The following is a 21,577-nucleotide window of genomic DNA, read 5'->3' as shown; positions in this document are numbered from 1 at the left end:
AAAAGCAGCCCGTGCGTGCCCAACGCTGGGCAGAAACGCCTTGGGCTGCGTGTGCAGCACCCCAAAATGCCGCGGGGACTGATATGCACTGTGCCGCCGTGTCAAAGGCAGGTACCGAAGGCCGCCTGGCCCTCTATAAAATACGTGCACAAGCACGGCAGTGCACCCCCAAACAGCATGCACACACATCCCGTCCGTGCAAACGCACCCGCAGAGAGGTAAGAAATACACACCCAGCACCCCCCTGCACCTGGCCTGGGGTGCACACACAGACTTGGGGGGCAGAAGGGGGAGGCACAGCAAGGTGCAGTCATACCCCCAGTGCAGGCAGGGCCCGGGGGGCGCGCAGGAGCCCCGGGCACATTTGGGGGAGCAGGGAGCACGGACACACCGGGTGCGGGCAAGGGGAGGGCACCGCGCACCAGCCCCGGGGGGCACGCACGGACCTGGGGGGCATGCGGGGACCCATGGGAGGCCCGCAGGGCCCTGGGGGACACGGAGGGGACACGGGGGGGGGCACACGAGACTGGAGATCCCCAGAACAGCTCCGGACCCACACTCCCGCGGTGCGCGCATGCGCGCTGCGCCGGCCCGGCACTTATTTCACGGGCAGCTCGGGCCGCGGCGCCCCCGCGAAATAAGTCCTAGGCCCGGCCGTGCGCCTGCGCGGTAGCCGAAAGCCGCGCGCGGCGGAGCCCCGTTCCCCCCCCACCCCCCCACCCCCACCCCACCACCCTCCCTCCCCGTACCCACCGCCCGCCCGCCGCCCAGCCGGAGCGGCCGCCGCCGGAGCCGGGCAGCGGGACCCCGGCCTGAGGTAAGCGCCGGGCCTGGCGTCACTCGCCGCGGGGCCTCCGCACGCGCCGTCCGGCCGCCGGGTCCCTGCGGAGCGTCAGGACGTTACGGCAGCGGCAGGAGACGGCGGCAGCGCCCGGCCGCCCGCCCCGCGTCCCCCCCGCCCCCCTCCTCCCTCCCTCCCGCGCGCCCGGCGCTGCCAGCGTGAGCGCGCCCACGCGCCCCCCCCCCCCGCTCCCGCCGGCCTCGCGCCCGGCGCCGCCGGCGGGAGCGCGCGCGCCGCTCCGCCACCGCGGGAGGGGGGAGGGGACACCCCCGGTGTGCCCGCGGGGCAGCGCGAGCTGCGCCCCGGCCGCCATCCGGCCCCGGGGAGCCCTGCGCGAGGCGGCCCCCCCGGGCAGCCCCCCCCAGCCCCCTGCACCCCTTTGCGGGCACCCGCCGCTGCGCAACCCGCCCCGCGCACCCCCTGTGTGCAACTACTCCCGCGCGCGCCCCCGGATGCGCAGCCACAGCCCCCCCGAGCAGCCCCCGCTCCCTGCACCCCTGTGCGGCCCCTCTGCGCACCCTTTTGCACCCCCCCCGCGCCCTCCATGCACCCTCATGCGCCCTCCTCGCTCTGCACCTCTGTGCAACCCCCCCCGCCCCCGCTGTGCATGCACCCCTGCTGAAGCCCCCTCCCTCTTCTGCGCACCCCTCCCTGCACACCCACCTTCAGCCCCAATCTCGGTGCACCCCTCTTGCTGCCCCCATGCACCCAGTGCTCCCCATGCACCCCCTGTCCCCCAGCAGTGCCCCCCCATGCTGTGGGACCCCGGTTCAGTGCACCCCAAAATCTCTCCCTCCTTTCTCAGTGCTGCAATACTATTTTTTTTCCTTTTTTTTTTTTTTCCCAACTCACCCCCAAATTTTTCCTGCAGCTGCTGAGCTTTGCTCAGCGCCCCCCGGGGTGCACAGAGATGGGGTGCTCCCTTGCCCCCCACTGCTGATGACTTCTCATGTTTTCAGCCCGGATTATATCCATCCTACACCGGTTCCTGCCCGAAGGTGTTTGCCGGTGGAGCTGGAGAGTCCCTCGGTGCCACCAGCCCCGGTGGGAGCTGGGGGGATGCCCAGGGCACCCCGAAACCGGGCACCTGGGCAGAGACCATCGTGGGTAACACCCTGCAAGGAGGGTTTTACCCCAAAAATCAAGACAAGCGCATAGGGAAAGAGCAACCACAAAACTGCAATAATTAAACTGAACTCAGCCAGGCATCTGCACTGTGTGTTGCAGCTTTGTTCCCCAACGTGCAGCACCCAGCAGGTTTTTAGCCTTTTTTTTGTTATTTTTTAGCTTTTTTTTATCCCATTACCTGGGGTGTCGTGCAACCCTGAGAGCATAAGGATGTGTGGCTCCTTGTGCCTTTGCTTAACTAGGTTGTGTTTTGGTTTTATTCCCAGGTTTCTTCTCACATAGGAAATGTTGGCTTTGCAGGGCTGGGTGCTGAAGTTGGTTTTAAATGCCATCTTAAATCTATTGCTGATTTTTTTTCAAAACACTCTGGCCATCACTTTGTTTCTGCAGGCTTGAAGTGCTGGCTTAATTTGATTTTTTTTTTTTTTTTTTTGTGCGTGAGTTGTGGGGAGGGGGAAGTGCCTGTTCCTGCTGTGGGAGAGACAGCGGTGAGCTCCTCCAGCAGTGGGAATTCCTTCCGAGATAGTTTGAAATACACTGGGAAATGCACCTTCAAACCATGTGTCTTCATCAAAGAGTTTTTGCTGAACGCCAGGACCGTCCCTGTGCCCACCACCCAACCTGCAGAGCTCCTGCTGAGTTTCCAGCCTCCTCTTGGGCTGGAGCAGTTGGGGATTTGCTGGTCCTCATCTCCGGAGTGCGGATTCCCTGCAGCCCCCTCGTCCCCGCTGCACTGATGCTCTTTCCATGACCGATTTTAGCAGATCTTTTGACGTGGAGTGTCTCGTTTCTCCGCAGGCAGCCGGTGACCGAGGGCTCTCCCGCCCGGCGATGGCGACTCCGGACGTCAGCGTGCACATGGAGGAGGTGGTGGTGGTGACAACCCCCGATGGCGCGGTGGACGGCGGCGGCGTGGAGGAGGTGAAGACGGTGCTGGTCACCACCAACCTGTCACAGCACGGGTAAGAGATGGGGTTGGCGTACGCTGGGGTGACGTGGTAAAAACCCCCCACCCGTGGTCGCAGTCAGCTAGGCTCGGGGGATTTAATCACCTCCATCATGCTCCTGCGTCACTTGTCACGCTGGGGACCTCGGCAACGCCCGGGCGATCTCCGGTTCCTCGTTAGGTCCTCGCGGATGCCCCTCAGGGCTCTGCAGCTCCCAGAGCAGAGCAGGCTCCGCTTGGTCTGTTAAGGCTGAGTTACCACCGGTGCCTTTGAGCTGGTTTTACCCAGAATAAAAAGCAACACAACAGTTTGGTTTGGGTGTTTTGGAGAAGACAAGAAAAGAAATCATTTGTGAGTGGATGTTGGAATGGACACAAATCGGGTTGGAACAGGACACCACTAGGTTCTCTTTAATCTGTGATTGGAAAGGTCTGTGCTTCATGTGTCTGTATTTCTGATCAGCATCCTCAGTGCTGGTTTCTGGTGGAGACTTTTTTTCTCTCTGGAGTTTCCAGGCAAGGCAGGAGCGGAGGGGAAAGGAGACGCAAACCCCGCTGCTTTATCAGCATGCGCTTTCTTCTCTTCCTCCCATCTGGTTTCTGGATTCTCCTGGGGAGGAGGATGAGAGCCGTCCTCCCCCGGCTTCGTCATGGCAACTGGCGACGGCAGGACCGGCTGGGTGGGATGCGCTGGGAGGGGGTTCAAGTTCTCCTGCTCCTGCATCTGCCTCGGTCTGTTCCTCGGGTTGGGATGGGATGGGGGAGGCAGGGTGGAGAAACTCGTCCTTTTTGTGGTGTTTCCTTCCTCCCCTCCAGTTACCCCTCCATGGCAGACGCAGACTTTAGTCGCTTGAATTTTTCATACAAGCTGTTGAAGTTGGTTGGTTTGTTTTTTTCTCTGAGGTTTCAGATGTGGGCTGGGTTATTTCTCTCAACCCAATCATGCCTTGCCGTCGTTTTTTGGAGCGGTGCATAGGCGATTGAGTCCTGGGGGAAGCTCCGTTTCAGGTGCTGGTTTTCCGCTGGGCTGTTTGCTCTCGCCAGGTCGGTGAGGGTTTCATCCAGTGGCAGAGCAGGGTTGGGGCTGGGGAGCACTGAGCTTTGCACCACGGGCACCCTGCTGAAGTGGTTTCACTCGCTTTTCTCCGAATGCATCTGGAGAAATGCAAGAACTAAGCATGAAAGTGATGAAGAAAAACCATGCTACAATTCTTCCATTTTTCTCGTGTCAAACTGACACTTCTGTAATATCCAGCTGCGTGCAAATGCATTGGCTCCGAGTTTACCTTCTTGAATCCTTTTGCATTCACCATCACCTTGTCCTCCCGGGGTCTGGGGGGTTGGTTGCTGGAGCTGCAGCAGCAGCGGGACATCCCGCGGTGCCTTCCCCCCGCGCCCCAGTGAGCCCGAGCTGCCGCCCACGCCGTTCCCTTATCTGGAGCTGGCAGGGACAGGGATGCTTTGAAGCCGCAGTTCCGCCCCAGAGCTGTGTTAGGAGCCCAGGATGGAAAAACCAGTTGCTCTTGAATTTGCTTGTCCCCACGTCACCGCTGGTGGGAAATGCAGGTACCAGTGAGTCACTGGGACCATTATTTTAATTCACCTGTGGTACCAAACTGGGGTAGATTTCAGGTTTCTTTTCTCTGTACGGTCTTAGGAAGTTTATATATTTAAGTATGTTAAAAATCAGCTGTTTTTCCCCCTGCTGCCCCTGCAGGACAAGCTTGCTGCAGTAATTAGACATCGTCAATAACAAATCAAATGCACATCCTAAAATGTGTTAGGAATGTTCCAGCACACTCCATGCTGAGCACTGGCCGTGCTGCACAGGTTGGATCCATCTGGGTACCAATGTGGTTCCTGCCCTTGCACAAGACCTCCGACCACAGCCCTAAGCGCCTTTCCTGTCTGAGTGTGCACCAAAGCTTGTTAGAGGCGTTTGGGGCTTTGTGTGCTGCAGCGAGAGAACCTGTGGTGTGTTTGGGCCAGCAAAGCACCAAGAGGAGCTGGAGATCTCCAGGCTGGGGAGGATGGAAGTGACCTTCACAGTCAGCAGAGAGCCAGCTGCTAGTTAATATTGTGGGTACATTGAGTTGTACCGAGGTTGGTCTGTAGCTGATATTATGTTATCTCTGCTCACAAATCCACCGTTAGGGTTTGTCGAACCCCTTTATAGTGTGTTTGTGGCTCCTGGAGGTTCTGCTCCTGGGAGCATCCCGTGTATGGAGGGGTTCAGCGGGTCCATTGCCCGGGCAGCAGCAGCAGCGTGTTTCACACATGTTTTTCCTGGGGAAATCTTCCCAGGCACAGCTGCCAGGAGCTGGCAGCCACTTCTGAGCGAGGGGCCGTGCTAACAGCATCGCTCCCCGCCAGCTCCCAGCGCGAGCTGCGCCGGAGGCGGCTCCATGGGGCTGGGATTAAAGAGGAGGCGAGGCAGAGCCTCTTCATCTCCATGTGGAAAACCAGAGCGGAACCTCTCAAACCCAGAGCTGACTTTAGCTCTCATGGGAAGACGTAGTCTGAGGGATTTTTTTTTTTTTTTGAAGCAATGTCTCCGTGGGGCGTGGGGTGTGGGGGTGGCACATCCATGTGGCCTAACTCTGCCTCTCCGACTCTCTTACCAGCGGGGACATAAATGAGGACACACTGGAGACCGAAAATGCGGCAGCTGCGGCTGCTGCTGCCTTCACAGCCTCCACACACCTGAAGGAAGCGGTCCTAGGTAGGTTCAGCCCGTGCTGGACCCCCCTGGTTGTGCCAGGCCAGCTCTGCCACCCTGATGTGACACCACCCTGTGCTGGCGGCAGCCGAGAGGGTCCAGACACTGCTGGGCAGAGCTACTGGCTGTCCTCAGGGATGCTGTCCCCAGCTTCAGAGGATGCTCCTCCCTATGGATACCAAGGATGCTCTCCCAGGAGTACCAGGGATGCTCTCCCTGGGGTGTTCTCCCCATGGGTACCAGGGATGCTCTCCCAGGGATGCTCTCCCCAGCATCCCAGGGAGCTGGGTGATGGGACAGGAGCTAGTGCTGCTGCCTGGGCAGCTGCTGCCCTCTCCTGGTGCAGGATGAGACCTGTGTCTGGCCGTCACCAGCTCCCGCCCTTCCTCCTTGCCATGGGGATGTCAGTTTTGCAGCAAACTTGCCAGCTTTGGTTACAAATAAAAGTGAATTTAGTAAACAAAGACTGTACACAGCTGGGCTGGAGTTGCCTTAAAACCAGTTGTGCTCAATAAACAAAGGTGAATGTGTGATTACCTGAACAACATAATTCCTTTCATTTTTATCAAGAATTGAATTTTTTCAGCCCTGGCCACTGATTTCTGAGATTACACACACTGAGCTGTGGCTGGATCGGTATAAACCTGCCTGCGCTGTTTTGCCTGAGTAATTTGGGTGCTCAGATGCTTTAGTAGTGAAGTGCAAGTGGATGGTGGCTGCACCCATCTATGTTTTTTCTTTTAATCCTGAGCTTCAAAACTGGTTTACTACTGTATGAACCGGGGGCTGTGACTCATGTTTCTTTTTGATGTGTCCCTTCCTCTGTGCCCTGTGAGAAGTGAAGATGGCTGAAGACGAGGACAGTTTGGAGGCAGAGATTGTCTACCCCATCACCTGTGGGGACAGCAAAGCCAACCTCATCTGGAGGAAGTTCGTGTGCCCCGGGATCAACGTGAAGTGTGTGCAGGTGAGAATAAAGTCCCTGACGCTGGGCACCTGCCTTCTCCTGGTTTGGATGGGCTTTGGTCAGGTGCTTTGCATCAGAACCACATCGTGGTGGGAGAGGAGGAGATTCTTGTTGTACCTGGTATTTGTCGTCTTGGCCAAGCTGAGCTGGAGAAATGCTGCCTGAATTTAACTGCACTATTGGAGAGTTTGAGAAATTTGGGCACTTCCAGTGTTTGCTCAGTTTGAAAGTGGAGAATTTGTTGAGAAGTTTGTTGGTAGGGACCTGCTGAAGAGCTTCTGGTGTGTCCTGGATAACTCATGGTTAAAATTTGCATGAATTTGGGAATGTACAGTGAGTGATGCTGTTGTATTAATGCACGGACCTGCTGAGGGAGCATCTTCTCAGGGCTCTGCCCCAAAGGACTTTCCAAAGGATGGTCCTTCATAGAGGAGATGGTCTTGTCCATCCCCGGGCAGAAGAGGACAGGTACAGCTGCAGATAAAGCTGCTGCTGCCCAAAGTGAGTCCTCTCCTTGCGCCAAACCTGTGTACTTGTTCACAGAAGCAATTTCTCGTGCAGTAATGATGACTGAGCTCTATGTTGGTCAACATGAGCATGGAAAAGAGGAGCCCTGGACTCGGGAAATCCTTGGAGATGGGCTGTAAAGCTGCTCTGTAGAGAACAACCTGGTTCTGCAGGTGCATTTAGGTCAAGACACGGGTTCAGGCACTGCTGGGTGTGTCGGGCAAACAAGGAAGGGGAAGAGCTGGCGCTGGTGTGGGTTGCAGCTCCAGCTGCTTTTCAGCACAGCAGGTGTACTGGGAGAGGGCAGAGGTTTCACCGACACCGACGCTTGGGCTCAGGAGCAGGAGGTCAAAGACCAAATGGCGATTCTCCCCTCGCTGGCACAGGGCAACGCGTGGCCCTGGACACAAACGTCACCGAGGGCAGCGCGGCTTTCGTTGGGAGTCTGCTCGTTAGTGGCAGCATGAGCAGCTCGTGGTGGTTAATGGTACTTTGCATAAGGTTTAGGTGTTTTTACTGATACTTTGCAGAAGGTTTGGGTATTTTTAATGATACTTTGCTCAAGGTTTAGATGTTTTTCTCGGCTGTCCTGGGTGTTCAGCAAACTCCTCCATGCTGCAAAGCCCCGCAAACCCTCGGCTTTGAGCAGCTGTTAACTCACCATCCCCCAAAGCAATATTTGGCTTTAATTTGTGTAATGTCAATGTCGTCTGAGGTGGGGACGCGTGTGTCAGCCATCTGGCTGAGGCTGGGATGCGGCTCCAGGGCTGGGCACCGGGAATGGCCACCCCAGCTTGGCTGCAGAGCCGTGCTCACAGGACACACATCATTTTATGTCTTGTTGCACTAATGTGGCGCTTCTGCCTCTTGCAGTTTGACGATCACCTCATCAGTCCCAAGGAGTTTGTGCACTTGGCGGGCAAGTCCACCCTGAAGGACTGGAAGCGGGCGATCCGCATGAATGGGATCATGCTCCGGTGGGTCCCCTTGTTTGTCCTGCATAGCGAGAGCAGAGGTTTCTTCTTTCTGGGGATAACTCCGGGGTCCCGAGCATTTAGCGTTATTATTTTGCTGCTGAAGAGAGAAACGTGCCGCTGAACGTTTGTCTTAATACCAGCCTAACTGGTCAGAAATTAAATCTGTTCCAGTTCTTTACTGCAGCTACATCATGATGAGCTTGATGGGTTTTTACCCCCATCCCAGCCCCCTGAAAGGCTTTGCCACCGCAGGAAGGTCGCGTGTTGTTGGGTTTGTGCGTGTGACCGGTATGGAGCAGGCTGTGGATGCTGTTTTAATTAACTTGTAATTAATGCTGCCTCTAAGACACAGGGGAACTTGTTAAGGGAAATTCGGGCTGTTGCCTCAGCTTGCTTGGCTTTGGTTTTCATCGGGGACTCTGAGCAGTTTGGGGGCACCAGGAGCAGCATCTTGTCATGTCCCCACGCTTGCTCCTTGTCTTGCAGGAAGATCATGGACTCAGGAGAGCTGGATTTCTACCAGCACACGAAGGTCTGTTCCAACACCTGCCGGAGCACCAAAATTGACCTGACGGGAGCCCGGGTGTCCCTGAGCAGCCAGACGTCCACCGAGTACATCCCCCTCACGCCCGCCTCTGCCGATGGTACGTCCAGCCCTTCCTCGCACCCCAAACAGGGGCTGGGAAGCCTTAAGTCACAACGAATGCTGCACAACCAACACCCCGATGGGGTGGGTTTTTTTTGCTTTGAGAGTTTTACCTTCTGCTTTCTCTCCCCGCCCCGGTGCAGGGTGACAGGGCAGGAGTCCTTCCCAGCTCTAACCTGGCTGCTTCTGGAGTAACTCGGGGTTTCATTTAAGTCTTCCTGGCTGATTTATTTTTGGGTTTGTCCAATGAAAGACTGAAGAGAACCAGGGAATACAACTTGTTTTTTAATCTTCACTCATGTATGCAGTTCCTAAAACTGGATTTAAATGATGTTGCAGCTATGGAGCTGTAGCCCTAAATTTAATTTGACCTCTGTATTTTATTGGAAAGCCAATTCCTAAGTACTTCCATATTTCTTGACTCTTTTTGCTTCTGAGAGTTAAGAACACCCTCTGCAGCCCCCCAGAGAGCCCCGCGCACCCCAGGGCTGTGGGGCAGAGCCACTTGGCCGGAGCCGCCCTCGGCAGCAGGACACGGTGATGGTGAGGAAGCCGAGGCTGGGCAAAAAAAGGACTACCAGAAACAAAAATCAGACTGTAAATTGGTTTGGCTTTTGCCCTGAGCAAAACTGATGTGTATGCAGGGGGGAATGGGAGGGAAACGCTGCTCCTGGGTGTGTGTTCTTGTGCAAGGGTTGCAGAAATAATCCCCGGGGTATTGCACTGCAGCGTGGAAAAATAAGTATTGCTGGCACAGCAACCGCGGGCAGCTTCACCGGCCTCTTGGGCTTCTCTCTCTGTTCAGCTTTGAGAGTTACGTTCAAATAAAAGCGCTCTGTGCCATTAAAAAGAAGTCACAGCAATGCAGCAAGGGAGTGCTTCCCTCAGAAACTGCCCTGACAAATACAGAGAGAAATCAGGACTTGGGTTTTTTCTTTTCTTTTCTTTTTTTTTTTTTTTTTGCTCTTGGTTGCAGTGAACGGATCCCCAGCTACGATTACCATAGAAACATGCGAGGATGCCAGTGACTGGAGCAGCAGCATCGGAGGTAACGGCAGGGACCGGGATGGAGACGTGGGAAAGAGGGAGATGAGGGGACCAGGATGTGGAGCGGGATGGGGAGCAGGACCCTTCTTTCCCGAGCAGCCTTGCTCGAGCCTCCGCTGGGATGATTTCTTTGCCGCTCACCGGCACGTAGCTCTGCATTCTGTCCTGCCTGCGGTCCAAGCGCAGCATCGGTTTGGGATGGGATTGTTTCGAAGCCTGAAGATGTCAAAGCATCAGCCAAGTGCTCAGTGTGGCTCTAGGTGGGGAAAAAAAATCAGAGGGGTCATAAAATCTTTCTTGTTTCTCCGGTGTGCTCTGAGCAGTGGGGTTCTCTGTAGCATCGGTGTTGTGTTGGTGTGACCGAGGGTGGGGAAATGTGTCCTTCTCCAGCTGCCCCTCCTGCGGGTCCACGCTCGGGCTGGGCTTTGCCCCGGCACCCCGGACCTGCAGCCCCAGGGGTGTCACCTTGCAGAGAGCAGAGGGGACCCCAGTGCGGGTCACCACTAAAACCTCCCCTGAGGATGCTGAGCTTCTCTCTTTCTCTCTAGATGACACCTTTGCTTTCTGGCGAGGCCTGAAGGACACGGGTCTGCTGGAGGACATCATCCAGGAGTTCCAGCAGGAGCTGCTGGAGACCATGAAGGGTTTGCAGCAGCGAGCACAGGAGCCCCCGCTGCAGCTGGGGGGTGAGGAACCGCACATGGGTGCTCAGAGCTGTCTTGGGAGAGGGGATTGGGGAGCTTTTTCCTCCCTGGAGATATCTGGATGGCACACAGTTGATCATACCTCAGTCCCATTGCTGGCTGCTCCCGGCCATGGTCGGGGACACTTCAGGTGGCCTCAGTTCTCCAGTTCGCTGTGCCTGGAGCTTCCCATTTGCTGGCTCTGGCCCTGGCCAAACACTTGGCTCGAGAGCTGAGGTGGAATTTAGGCCATCGGAGTAATGATGCAGCAACCAGCTACCGTGTCAGCGGATCTCTTATCACCCCTGCTAAGGAGAGCACTGTTTATACACTGGTGACCTCTTGCACTTTCTCATGACTTCTCCTGTCTCCTCTTGCCCAGCCTCTCACATTCCCCTCCCGCAGATTTTGGCTGTCTCAGCTGAATGTGTTCTCTGTCGCGTGGCTTTCTACCAAGCTGTAAATAGCTTGTGTGGGTAATTTTCCTTCCCTCAAAGATCTGTGTCTTGTTTTTAAGATGCTGTTTTACTCAACAATGTGGTCCAGAACTTCGGTATGCTGGATCTGGTCAAGAAGGTCCTGGCCAGCCACAAGTGCCAGATGGATCGCTCACGGGAGCAGTACGCGCGGGATTTGGCAGGTATGACCCCCAGGTCACGCCAGTGCCATTTCTTTCTGTGTAAGAAAGTGGGGTTTGTGTTAAATCTAAACTAGCAGTGGTGGGACCAGCTGCTGCTGCTCCTGGTGTCACCGCGGTCCCTGGGCAGCTGGTCCTGGGGCTGAGCCGACCCTCCTGTCCCCCCAGCCCTGGAGCAGCAGTGTGATGAGCACCGCAAGCGAGCCAAGGAGCTGAAGCACAAATCGCAGCATCTCAACAATGTCCTGATGACCCTCACACCCGTCTCCGTCCCTGCGCCATTGAAACGTCCCAGACTGACCAGGGCCACCTCCGGACCGGCTGCCATCACCTCCCAAGTCCTGTCTCAGCCGGCGCAGCTCACCGTCACCCCCGGCGTCCCCGTCTCCCAACTCGCCAACCTCCCTCTCGGCAAAGTGGTCTCGGCCCTCCCGCCCTCGGTGCTGGGGAAAAGCCCAGCGCAGCCGCCTGCCGCCAGCTCCCCGGCCTCCCCGCTGCTGGGGGGGTACACGGTCCTGGCCTCCGCCGGCTCCACGTTCCCCGGGACGGTGGAGATTCACCCGGACGCTTCCAACCTGACGGTGCTGAGCACGGCAGCGGCGCAGGATGGCAGCACGGTGGTGAAGGTGGTGAGCCCCTTCCAGCTGCTCACGCTGCCGGGACTTGGCACCGCCATCCAGAACGTGACACAAGTGGCTCCCGCTGGGAGCACGGTCGTGACTGTCCCCTCCGGTGCCACCGAGGCCACCGGGGATGAGCAAGCGGCTGCCGCCATCGAGGTGACCGCAGTGGCTGACGAAGCAGAGCAGAAGTGAAAGGGGGGACTTGCCCGGAGGGGACGCTGGCCGTGCCGCTCGGGGGGAACTGCCTTTTCTCTGCGCTGCGGGACGAGGAGTGGTGTAACGAGCTTAACGAGACTCAGCAGCTCGCGTTGGCAAGGAGGAGGTTCAGGTCAGAGGGAAGGAGGGGGAGGAAAGATGCTTGGAGAAGGGAAAGGCAAGGATGCTCTGCCCTGTTTGGACAAGGGAAAAAAAAAAAAAAAGCTTAATTTTTTATAAAGCTTTCCTCCCCTGTTCTCTTGGAATAGTTGTTCTGTTGTAGCTCGTCAGCCCGAGCTGGAGCAGTGTCCAAGGAGCCGGGGTGCAGGGCAGGAGCGGCGGCAGCGACAGGCAAAGCAGGTGAAGCGCTGGGATGGCACCGGTCCGGCTGCCAGGGTCCGACTGCCAAGGGTCCGGCGGGACTTGACAGGACACGTCTGGGAGCCCCGGGAGAGGGGACACTGGGGTGTCTGTGGGGTCCGAGTGGCAGCGTGGGCACGAGGGGGGTGGCAGCTTCGGGTGGCGGCAGCGAGCGGGAGCTCCTGTGGCAGCGGCCAGTGGGTCACTCAGGTCTGCGGGGGAGAGAAACCCAGAGGGCCGGGCAGAGCTGTGATTTCTGAGAATTTCTAGGGGTTTTTTTCAAAAAAAAAAAAAAAGTCCGTTCTTTGGGATTTTTTTAAGTAAAGCCCTTTGGTTGTGAAGATCGTGCTGTGAGGCAAGATGAGCTGAACGGCCACACTCTGAGGAGCTCGCACTTCCTAACGAGGTGGGACGCTGGTGCAGGATCAGCTGGTCCCCAGCATCTCGCCAGGTGCCGCATCCCGCGGGTTGGAGCAGCCGCTCATAACGGGGTGGTTGACCCCCCAGTCTGGCCATTCCGCTGGCTGCGAGTCCCCCAGTTGCCCCGTGCGAGGCACATGCGGGCGCAGCCACAGTCACACCGTGAGAAGGAGTCGGGAGTTGAAGTGTTTGTTGGCGTTTCTACAGACTTGATCTGGCAGCTGCAGCGATGACAGGTCACTTTAATGAGCTAATAAATATTTTTTTGAACGAGTGCTGCTTGTTTATTGTGTTTCTGTGTCTGGTTGCGACAGCTGGGGTTGCAAAGTGGGGCTGAGTTGGGACGGGAAGATGCTTTTAATAAATATAAATGCATGTGTACTCTGTGATCGCTGCTGTCCACACATGTGCAAAGATGCTCCGGCTCCTTTGGGGGTTGTGGTGCAATGTGACACCCTGACCGTGTCCTGGGTGTTCGGGTGTCTGGGTTGGGGTGTATCGCTGCCTTTGTGGAGTTTATACCCACAAGGAAGATAAAGGGGATATTTCGTTTGTCTGAATCTGCTGGCTGTGTGTGGAGGTGCTGGTCTGGTAAAACACCAGGAGGAGTGAAACTTGGGGAAAAACCCTGGGATTTGGTAAAGGAGGACAAGGACTGGGTTTTGCATTGGGAAAGGGTGGTTCTTCTGTTGGAAGGAGGCAGAGAAACCTCTGGGCGCTGGTGCAGACCCTGCCAGATGTGCGAGTCTGAGCGATTTCAGTGCTGCCTCGGTGGGAGCAGCTTTATCCCAAATGTCTTCATGCCATAAAAGGATTTTTTTTTTTTGCAGATGATGCTTTTAATTTCAGGAGCTGGAAAGGCAGGTGCTGCCCCGCAAGCCTGGTGGAGCCCAGGCTGGACGAGAGCTGCGCTTGTGTGGAACATCTTCCATCCCGGCTGTGGGCCGGGGCTGCCGCGGCCACGTTCGGAGCCACAGCTGTGCCGGTGTGTCCCGGTGTGGTCGGTGTGCACGGGGCTGGGGAGCCCAAAATGTGGCTCCAAAGTCTGGTAGTCCATGGTGCGGCTGGGACAGACCTGGCTGCGCCCAGCGCTGACAACTGCTGGCTCCTTGAGCTGCCTTCATGGGAGTTACCACGTGCAATCAGGAGGAAAAATGATTAATTCCTCTAAGGCATTAGATTTGGTTTCGTTTCACTGAACCTGCAGGTGACAAGGTGTCCTGCCTGATCAGAGGTTTTCCCTCCCAGGCTGCTGTTGAGATATTGCTGTCATTTCTCTTTCCCTATCTTTGTACTTTGGACAGTGTAAGCGTGTCAGACCAAGGAAATATAAAGGGTTGTGATCACCCTGAGCCACCTCTTGCCTCTCCAGCCTGAGCGGCGGTGCTGAGCCGGACCCAGGGCTGCATGTCCAGCCCAAAGCCCCCAGTTCCGCAGTGTGACGGTGAGTGAAGGTCCCTCTGTGGCCACAGGGACACTTTGCCCAGCAGAGCTGTGGGCTGGAAAGTGCTGGTGCGTTGACCCTGTGCTCGAGAGCTGCGGGCTGAGCATCCTGCACCAGCCCGCTCTGCCGGGGACATTGGAACAGCCTGCCCAGGGCAGTGGTGGAGTTGCCATCCCTGGAAGGGTTAAACAGGTGTGGAGACGATGAGGTTCTCAGGGACATGGGTTAGTGCCAGGGTTGGGTGAATGCTTGGACTCCATGACCTTGAGGGTCTCTTCCAACCAAAACGATTCCATGATTCTCTGATTCTATGCACCTTTACCTGCCCCAGAGGCTACAGGTTGCTTTGTTGGCAGAGTGTTCCACGTACGGGTGTACTTTGCCCTGCAAGGCAATGCTTCGTAGGGATGTAAACAGCTCTCGGGTCTACAAAGCTCCATGGGTGGCTGTGGGCTGGTGCAATCGTCCCCTCCCTTTGCAGCAGCTTTCGGGGCAGCTGGGCAGGGAGGTGCTGGCGCTGCAGCCCCACGTGTCCAGAGAGACCAGCCGTGATGCTCTGGGATGCCCCAGTGATGTGCTGCGCTCCCGAGAGCATCACAGTCCGTTCCCCTGCTGCAGAGGGTGGTAGGGCCATTGGTAACTTGTGGTAGGGCTGGGGCTGAGGCTTGGGAAGGAAAAGTGAGGGGAAGTTGTCTACGGCAAGCTGTAAATAGAGGTATCAGTCAGCATGTGGATAACTGGCTGTGGGTCGGATGCAGCAAGGATGTGGCCGCAGGGGCTGGAGCAAGATGCCATGGCCAGAGGGAACGTCCCACGGTGTGTGTGGTGGGTTTGTGTCCCGGTTCCCCAGTCCTGGTTTCAGCAGCGAGTGAAGCATCACTCGTGGGGAGAACATTCCCCCTGCAGATCAGCGCAGGCTGTCCCTGTGGCACTGACCACAGCACCGAGACCTGGGGCTCTGCACTGAGGACACCCCAAGTGAGGCTGCGCCCATGGGCTGAGTGCTGCCACAGAGCTGGGGGGCTCCTGGGGCTGCAGCAGCAGCTCTTGTGCACCCCACTGGAGCATCGGGGTGACCCCCTGTGCGTCAATCTGAGCCTGGAATCCCTGCAGTGGGGTCGGGGCTCCCCTGTGCCTGTTGCTGCTGCAGTGACTGCACCCTTGGGTGCTCAGCCCTGACCCCCTTTCCCCCCAGTGTGTCCCATGGGGAGCCCAGGGCTGCTCCGCTCGCAGCCGCGTGTGGAGGACATCCGTGACAAGTTACATCAGGGCTGGGATGACTCACACCAAGTTGGTGTTTTGCTCCGAGTTATGCAGTGATGGAGGCACGGCTGCTTGCATTTCCTCTTCCCGGCATCAGCCCTGCAGCATTTGGGAAAGACTCACAGAGCTCCTGCTGCCCAGGCATCCAACCAGCAGCGTTGCCAGCAGAGCTGTTCTCTGGTCTTGCCACTGCCCGTGGGCTGTCGGGGCGTGGGAGGCTGCAAGAAATGGCCAGTTCCTCGGTCGCTGTGTTTCTCTGGGCTGGTTAGAAGTGTTACTGGGGCAGAAGATGCTCCAGCATCCCAGCGAGAGGCCCTCCTGTGTCCCAGCTTGTGCTTGCCGGTTGTGCAGTGGAAGAACGTGGTGCCTGGGGTGGAGGGGCTGCGGCTGAGCCCCCTGGAACAGCAGTGACAACGCCGTGGGGAAACTCCTCCGTGGCTGTCAGTCAGGTCACTGCAGGAATGGAAACCGAAACTCAGGGCTTTCAGCTGGGTGTTTGCTTATCTAAAATCAGCATATTCTGGGTTTCAGCGTTTCCCCACCCTGACGCGGTGACGCAGCTTCGCCTCCTCCCCACTGGCAGGGCAGAGCTGTCTTCTGCTGCAGGAGATGGAGGAGCAGCACAGCCTGGCTGCTCCCCGGGGCTTCGGCTCTGTTTCTGTCATCTTTTCATGCATGCCGAGCACCACGAGAGGGTGAAAGCTCATTTCTGCTTGAGCTCTAGGGAAAATATCCCACCTGTGAAATTAGGGTGTAGCGCTGGTGCCAAGGCTGCTCTGGGGGCACGAGCCTGGCACTGGCATGCTGGGGGGGCTGTTGGAGGGTGTTTTGTTTCTGTTTCCACTGCTCTCTGCTGATGCCTGGGCTATTACAGACATGCTGTGGTTTAGAGTCAGTGATGCTGGAGTGCTGCAGGAGGATGTTTGTGCTCACAGACAACACAAACCAGGGATGGGCTCCATTGCTGTTGCTGTTCCAGTGCTTGTGCTTGCCCCCCCAGCTCAGGGTCTGGAGCTGGTGCCTTCCCAAGCTCTTTGGCCTCGCTTGGCTCCGGGGCTGCATCTTCCCAGGGGAAGGGGACGCTCCTTTCCTGCGCAGGGATGGGGCCTCCGCGCTGATAACGGTTCTCATGGCAGCTGCAAAGGGAAAGGCCAGGAAGCTCCTTCCTGGGCAGGGGGCTCTGCAGGGGCAGCTCCTGGCGGGGCTGGTTTGCACGACCACCCACCACTCTGGTGGATCCACCAAGCACCCACAGGTCTGTGCAGCTCCGCACCCGCCCCACAGTGAAAGCCCCTTTCCCTCGAGGCTCCCTCTGAGTCACTCGATGGGTGCAACCCTGCGAAGTGGGAAGGTAAAAACATCGTTCCTCTTCCTCCTTCCTTTGGTGTTGACAAACATGCCAGAAAACAGTCCCTGCCCCTCCTGTCTCCCCTGCTCCCCCCGCGGGCTGATTTTTGTCTCCTCGGCGTTTCCTCCTCTTGCTTGTTTCGGAATGAGTTTTTATTTCCCTCGCTGACCCTGGCTTTGTGTCAGGGCACCTGTGCAGCATCACCGAGCACAATGTGCCCATCCCTCGACGGAGAGACTTAACAACATTGCAGTCAGAGGGGAAACTTTTGCCTCCAGTGCCTGAAACCTTTTATGTCTCATAGTCGGAGGCCTGTGAGTTTTGCCTGGTTGCTTCTCTGAGCTTGCAGCCGGCCGTTGGCATTAAGATAATTGTATTAGGTGGGAAGGCTGGGGCTGGGTGGCATCGCTGTGTTGAGCACTGTCTGCTCCGCAGGTCGGTTCTTTCTGAATCCTCGTGTCCGGGCTGGTGAAATGATGCACCACTGCAGCCCCATGCTGTGGTGTGGTCCTGGGGGGCTGCGGGGTTAGAGGAACCTCTGGGGAGGGCTTTGTCATTTTGCTGGGATGTGTTTGTTCTGGGAGGGTCTTAGGCTGCAGTGGTAGCAGAGTTCTCTGTGCACAGCACCCTCAATGTACAGCAGCACCAAACCGTGCAGGGGGAGGACGCTGACCCCAGGCTGTGCTGGGGCTGCACTGAGCTGCTGGGGGGGGCTGAGGAGCCGCCCAGGTGTTGAGCATCAGCTGATGGTGCTTATGTGGTGGCACATCTCTGCACCCCAGGGCGTGGGCTCTTGTCACCCAGGGTGTGGGTGCTGCCGCCCTGCACAGAGCCCACTGCAAATACCTTTGGAGCACATTCGCTGCTGGGGGGCATTTTTTCTGTTTATTTGGTTTTTGGCTCGAGGTTGAACTTTCTGCAGGCGGACGCGCTCGTCGGGCAGAGAAAGGAACGGAAAACGAAAGCGGTGCTGACGAACCGAAAGGAAACCAGCGCTCGGCCCACCCCCCCGGAGCCCTTTTAAAGCGGAGCCCGTCGGGCTGCGGGAGACCCCGCCGGGCTGGGACGGCGGCTGCTGCTGAATATTCGTTTTATTATTCCCCGGAGCAACTGGTACCGCCGGTCCCGAGGCGGAGTGCGGGAGAGCCCCGACTCTCGGCGAGTGAGCAGCGGCCCGTGGCCCCGGGAGGGTCTCTCCGCCGGGGGGGACGGGCAGGACCAGGAGGGAAACTCGGCGCCGTGATGTGCGGGGGGGGAACGGGACCGGGGTAGGAAACGGGGACCCCCGGGGCCGGGAAACGGGTACCCCGGGGGTGGGAAACGGGGACCCCCAGGGTGGGAGCGCCCGTCCGTTCGGCGCGGGAAGCGCTGCCGCCCGGTGCCGGTGCGGGCTCCCCGCGGTGCGGGCTCCCCCCGGTGCCGGCGGGCGGGGCGGGGCCGCCGTGATGCAATTTCCGCGAAGTCCGGCCCCGGTTTGAATGCGGGGAGGCCCCGAAAACGAAACCGGCGGCGGTGGCGAGTCCCCGCGTCGCCCCCCCCGGCGGCGGCAGCAGCAGTGGTGAGAGCGGCGGGGGGGGCACTGGGACCGGGGGGCTGCGGAGCGCCCTGGGGGGCTGCAGGGACCGGCTGCTCCGGGGTGCTGCAGGGTGCGGGGTGCTCCCGGTGACCCCTCAGAGCGCTTTGGGGTGCTGCAGGGCTCGGGGTGCTGCAGGGCGGTGCAGGGTGCTCATCCCGCTCAGCCCCTGTCCCCACTCGCAGCATCCCTGCCCGTGCTGGGAGCGCCTTCGAGAGACTCGGGGAGCACGGTCAGGGTGCAGGTTTTGGGGTGCAGAGTCCTGGGCTGGCAGGGTGCGCGGTGCTGGCTCCTGTGAGACGATGGCCAGCAATTCTCCTGTCCTTGTTGCAGCTTCCGAGCTTCGGGTTCCTGGTCTAGGAGCTCCCAGGGAAGTTTACAGCTGGATAAAACAAATGCAGGAGCTGGGGCTGCAGGTGCCTGGGGGCTGTGCACAGACCGGGGTTCATACCTGCTCACCTGCTCGGGCAGCGGTGGCACGGCTGTCACTTTGCAGCTGGCAGGACGGTGCTGGATCTCTAGGTAGGATGTGGAGTGAGCTGTCTTGTTGAAAAAGGTTTGAGAAAAGAGGGGCCCAGGAACTTCTGAGGTTGGCTCTGCCCAGGAGGGAAATACTGGAGGGGTCATGGCCTCGGTGCAGACAGGAGAATAAGGGCAGGCGATGGGGAAGCACATGGCATGGGGCAGCATCCGCGGTGCCAAACCCTCCTGTCCAGCCCAGCCGTGCCGTTTGCTTGCAGAGGGATGCTAGGCTGGTCTCGTGCTGCTGCTCTGAGCACTTGCAGCTGACAGGAAAAACTCCCCGGGTGCCCAGATCCAGTGCTTGGCAGGACTGATAACCAGGATGCGGGGCCGCGGTTCCCAACGTGCATGGTCCCCCAGCTGTGCTATTGATCTGTCCCCATCCCCATAGAGTGACCCACGTCACTTGCTGTGGTCAAGGGGTGCTTGTCTCATCTGCCCACAACATGTTGCCTCATTTCCTGTCAATAGTTAGTTGAGACAAGGTCTGACAAAAGGGCCACCGTACCCCGGCTGGGCCAGGATGGCCGAGGGGCACAGAGCGGCAGGACTCAGCCGCGGAGGCGCGATGGGTGTTTCTCTGCCGCAGTCGTGTTCCGACTCGCCATTTCCAGGGAAATGCGATTATCCCTGGCGTCAGCGCAGCCTCACGAGACGCCTGCCTGGGGACGATGCTCGGACATCGCGTGGCCCAGCCCTGACCCGAAGCATCTTCCCGAGTGCGGAGGAGATGCTGGTGGCGAGGCGCTGGTGCGTTCGGTTTGGTTTGCAGCGAGGCTGGACCGGTGCTGGGCAGTGCTCGCGTGTGTCTGTGCTGGTGCCTGGTGAGGGTACGTGCAGTTGGGAGAGAGGCAGATCCTCGCCCCAGCCGGGCCGTGAGTGGGTGCAGAGCTGGACATGCACTAAACCAGCCTCCCTGTCTGCCAGAGGGACTTGATTCACCCATCGGTGGGATGCAAGTGGCTTTAAACACCAGCCTGGGCTTTTCAGGACCAGTGTAAAAAAATTAAAAGTTGCTTTTATTAATATATACAAAATTCAGCTTGCAAATTGCAGTCTGTGGCTTGACAGTAAATATTGCTCTCAACCAGCTCTGCCTGCCTCAGGGCACTTGGATTTTGCCCTGTTGCTATCAGAGTTTTATCATGGGTAGGACTGCTATCTTGTGGTGTGCGTCCCGAGCTTCCTTGTGCCTCTGCCCAGGCCTGGAGTTCAAAAGTTCCTTTAGCTTTTTTCTTTTTTTCCTTTCTATTCCAGTATAAGATGGTTGCAGAAAGAAAAAGGCTTCGATTTGGCATCAGTGCCAGTGCTGTGCAGAGACTTTAAGAGGGGTTTGCAGTTCCCCTTCCTCTTCCCTCCTACCTCCAGACCCAGAGCATGTTCTGGCAGCTTGCTCAAAATCAAAGGTTCTCTTAAAAAAATAAACAGCAAGGGAATTGACCCTTTAAAGGCAGAATGTTCCCTCTTAGCTTTTCCAAACCGGGATTTCCTGCTTTGGGGACGAATACCAGTAACAGCCCAGCTGTCCTGTGTGGTTTCTATGGGTAGTTCAAGGGTTTTTACTGGAGCAGCTCGGTGTTGGTGCTGCTGCAGGACAGGGTCTCCTCTGGCCTCTGTGGCTGTGGACGTGCTGGGACGGCAGAGCTCGTGGAGCCGAGTGCCAGCGATCAGGTTTCCTCCTCTCTCCTGTGCATTACTGAGGCCTTTTGGAGCTTTCACGAGTGACAGTGTTGCACAAATCCCGAACCTGAGTGTCTGTCCCAGGAGGGTTTGTCCTAAGGAGCCAGCTGTGGGGTGCAGAAGGAGCAGCCCCGTAGCCTCACTGGGCATCGGTGGAGCATCCCTTGGTGCCACAGGAGACAGCGTCCCACTCCCCCTCCTGCCTTTTTATTGTTTAGAGGTTTTCTCTTCTATTTTTATTGTTTCCGAAGTTATTTCATTTCAGTGCAAAGCATTTTCTCTGCATCAATCAGTAGTCAGGTAGCACCAAAACCTCTGCTGCAGCCCCAATTTCTTTTTTTTTGTGGTAGAACCAGAGCAAAGAAAAAGCTCTTGAACCCTGTGCAGCAGCTGGGCTGCAGAAATGGTTTCCTTTCGATGACCGTGACCTTGTTACAGGCAGAGGATGGGGATGCCCTGTCTCTCCGCTGGCCCCAGCCCTGTTCTGGGTTAAGGATGCTCTTCCTTAGCACTGGTGCTGTGTTCACATTCCACAGCTCTGCTGGGCTTTGGTACCCGCAGGACGCAGCATGTGGGTGATGCTGCCTGGGCAGGACCATGCTGGTCCCAGCAGATATTGAAGATTTGGACAATTTCTAGCTAAGAGGCCAGGCAGAGACATGGCAGGACCATGCTGCCCACCCAGCTATAAATCGTGCCGTAAGTACAGGCTGCCAGTCTGCACGGGAGGGCTGCAAGTAAAGGTTTGGAAACAAAGGTGCAGAGATGAATCGAGGTGATTTGGCTGTTGGTGCAGAGCCAATGGCACGGCACGGTGACCCAGATTGTGGTGGAGGAAGAGCCGGCGCTGCTGTGGGGCGCTGCTGTGGGGCGCTGCTGTGGGGCTCTGCTGTGAGGCTCTGCTGCGGAGCCTCGTAGCTGACTGAAACAGAAAGCGTCAGTTCTGCCCAGCGCCAGGCTCACTGCCAGACCTCAGGAGATAAACCAGGCTGGTGTTTATTCACTGAGCGCGTGTCCAACCTGACGCATGGCAGAGGAGTAGGACTCAGTG

At 57.7% G+C, this 21,577-nt stretch overlaps 1 protein-coding gene across 3 annotated transcripts; it reads left to right on the top strand.

The window, feature by feature from the left end:
* Positions 1-734: 734 nt before the first annotated feature.
* GMEB2 (glucocorticoid modulatory element binding protein 2) lies at positions 735-12,946 on the top strand. Of its 3 annotated transcripts, XR_010607024.1 has the most exons (11): positions 735-817; positions 2,768-2,931; positions 5,540-5,637; positions 6,471-6,601; positions 7,982-8,085; positions 8,572-8,729; positions 9,708-9,779; positions 10,327-10,464; positions 10,979-11,101; positions 11,267-12,049; positions 12,186-12,946. XR_010607024.1 is itself a non-coding variant. In XM_065645336.1 (10 exons), the coding sequence occupies exons 2-10, from the start codon at positions 2,801-2,803 to the stop codon at positions 11,911-11,913; spliced, it is 1,599 nt and encodes a 532-aa protein (XP_065501408.1). In that variant the 5' UTR covers positions 735-817; positions 2,768-2,800; the 3' UTR covers positions 11,914-12,946. The 3 variants fall into 3 exon arrangements, 2 of the variants coding, with proteins under 2 accessions (XP_065501408.1, XP_065501407.1); XM_065645336.1 differs by having other exon boundaries at positions 6,474-6,601; positions 11,267-12,946; XM_065645335.1 differs by having other exon boundaries at positions 11,267-12,946.
* The last annotated feature ends 8,631 nt before the right edge of the window (positions 12,947-21,577 follow it).

The sequence above is a fragment of the Caloenas nicobarica genome, chromosome 15 (genome assembly GCF_036013445.1).
Source record: "Caloenas nicobarica isolate bCalNic1 chromosome 15, bCalNic1.hap1, whole genome shotgun sequence".
Taxonomy (NCBI): domain Eukaryota; kingdom Metazoa; phylum Chordata; class Aves; order Columbiformes; family Columbidae; genus Caloenas; species Caloenas nicobarica.
The sequence above is the reverse complement of the archived record's forward strand: the minus strand, read 5'-3'. Positions and strand labels throughout refer to the sequence as shown.

Bases quoted from the DNA above. Each gene is read 5' to 3' on its own strand.
- GMEB2 (XM_065645335.1), top strand. From the start codon at position 2,801: ATGGCGACTCCGGACGTCAGCGTGCACATGGAGGAGGTGGTGGTGGTG. The intron at 6,602-7,981 runs GTGAGAATAAAG...TGCCTCTTGCAG, and splicing joins TCAACGTGAAGTGTGTGCAG to TTTGACGATCACCTCATCAG. The intron at 8,730-9,707 runs GTACGTCCAGCC...TCTTGGTTGCAG, and splicing joins CACGCCCGCCTCTGCCGATG to TGAACGGATCCCCAGCTACG.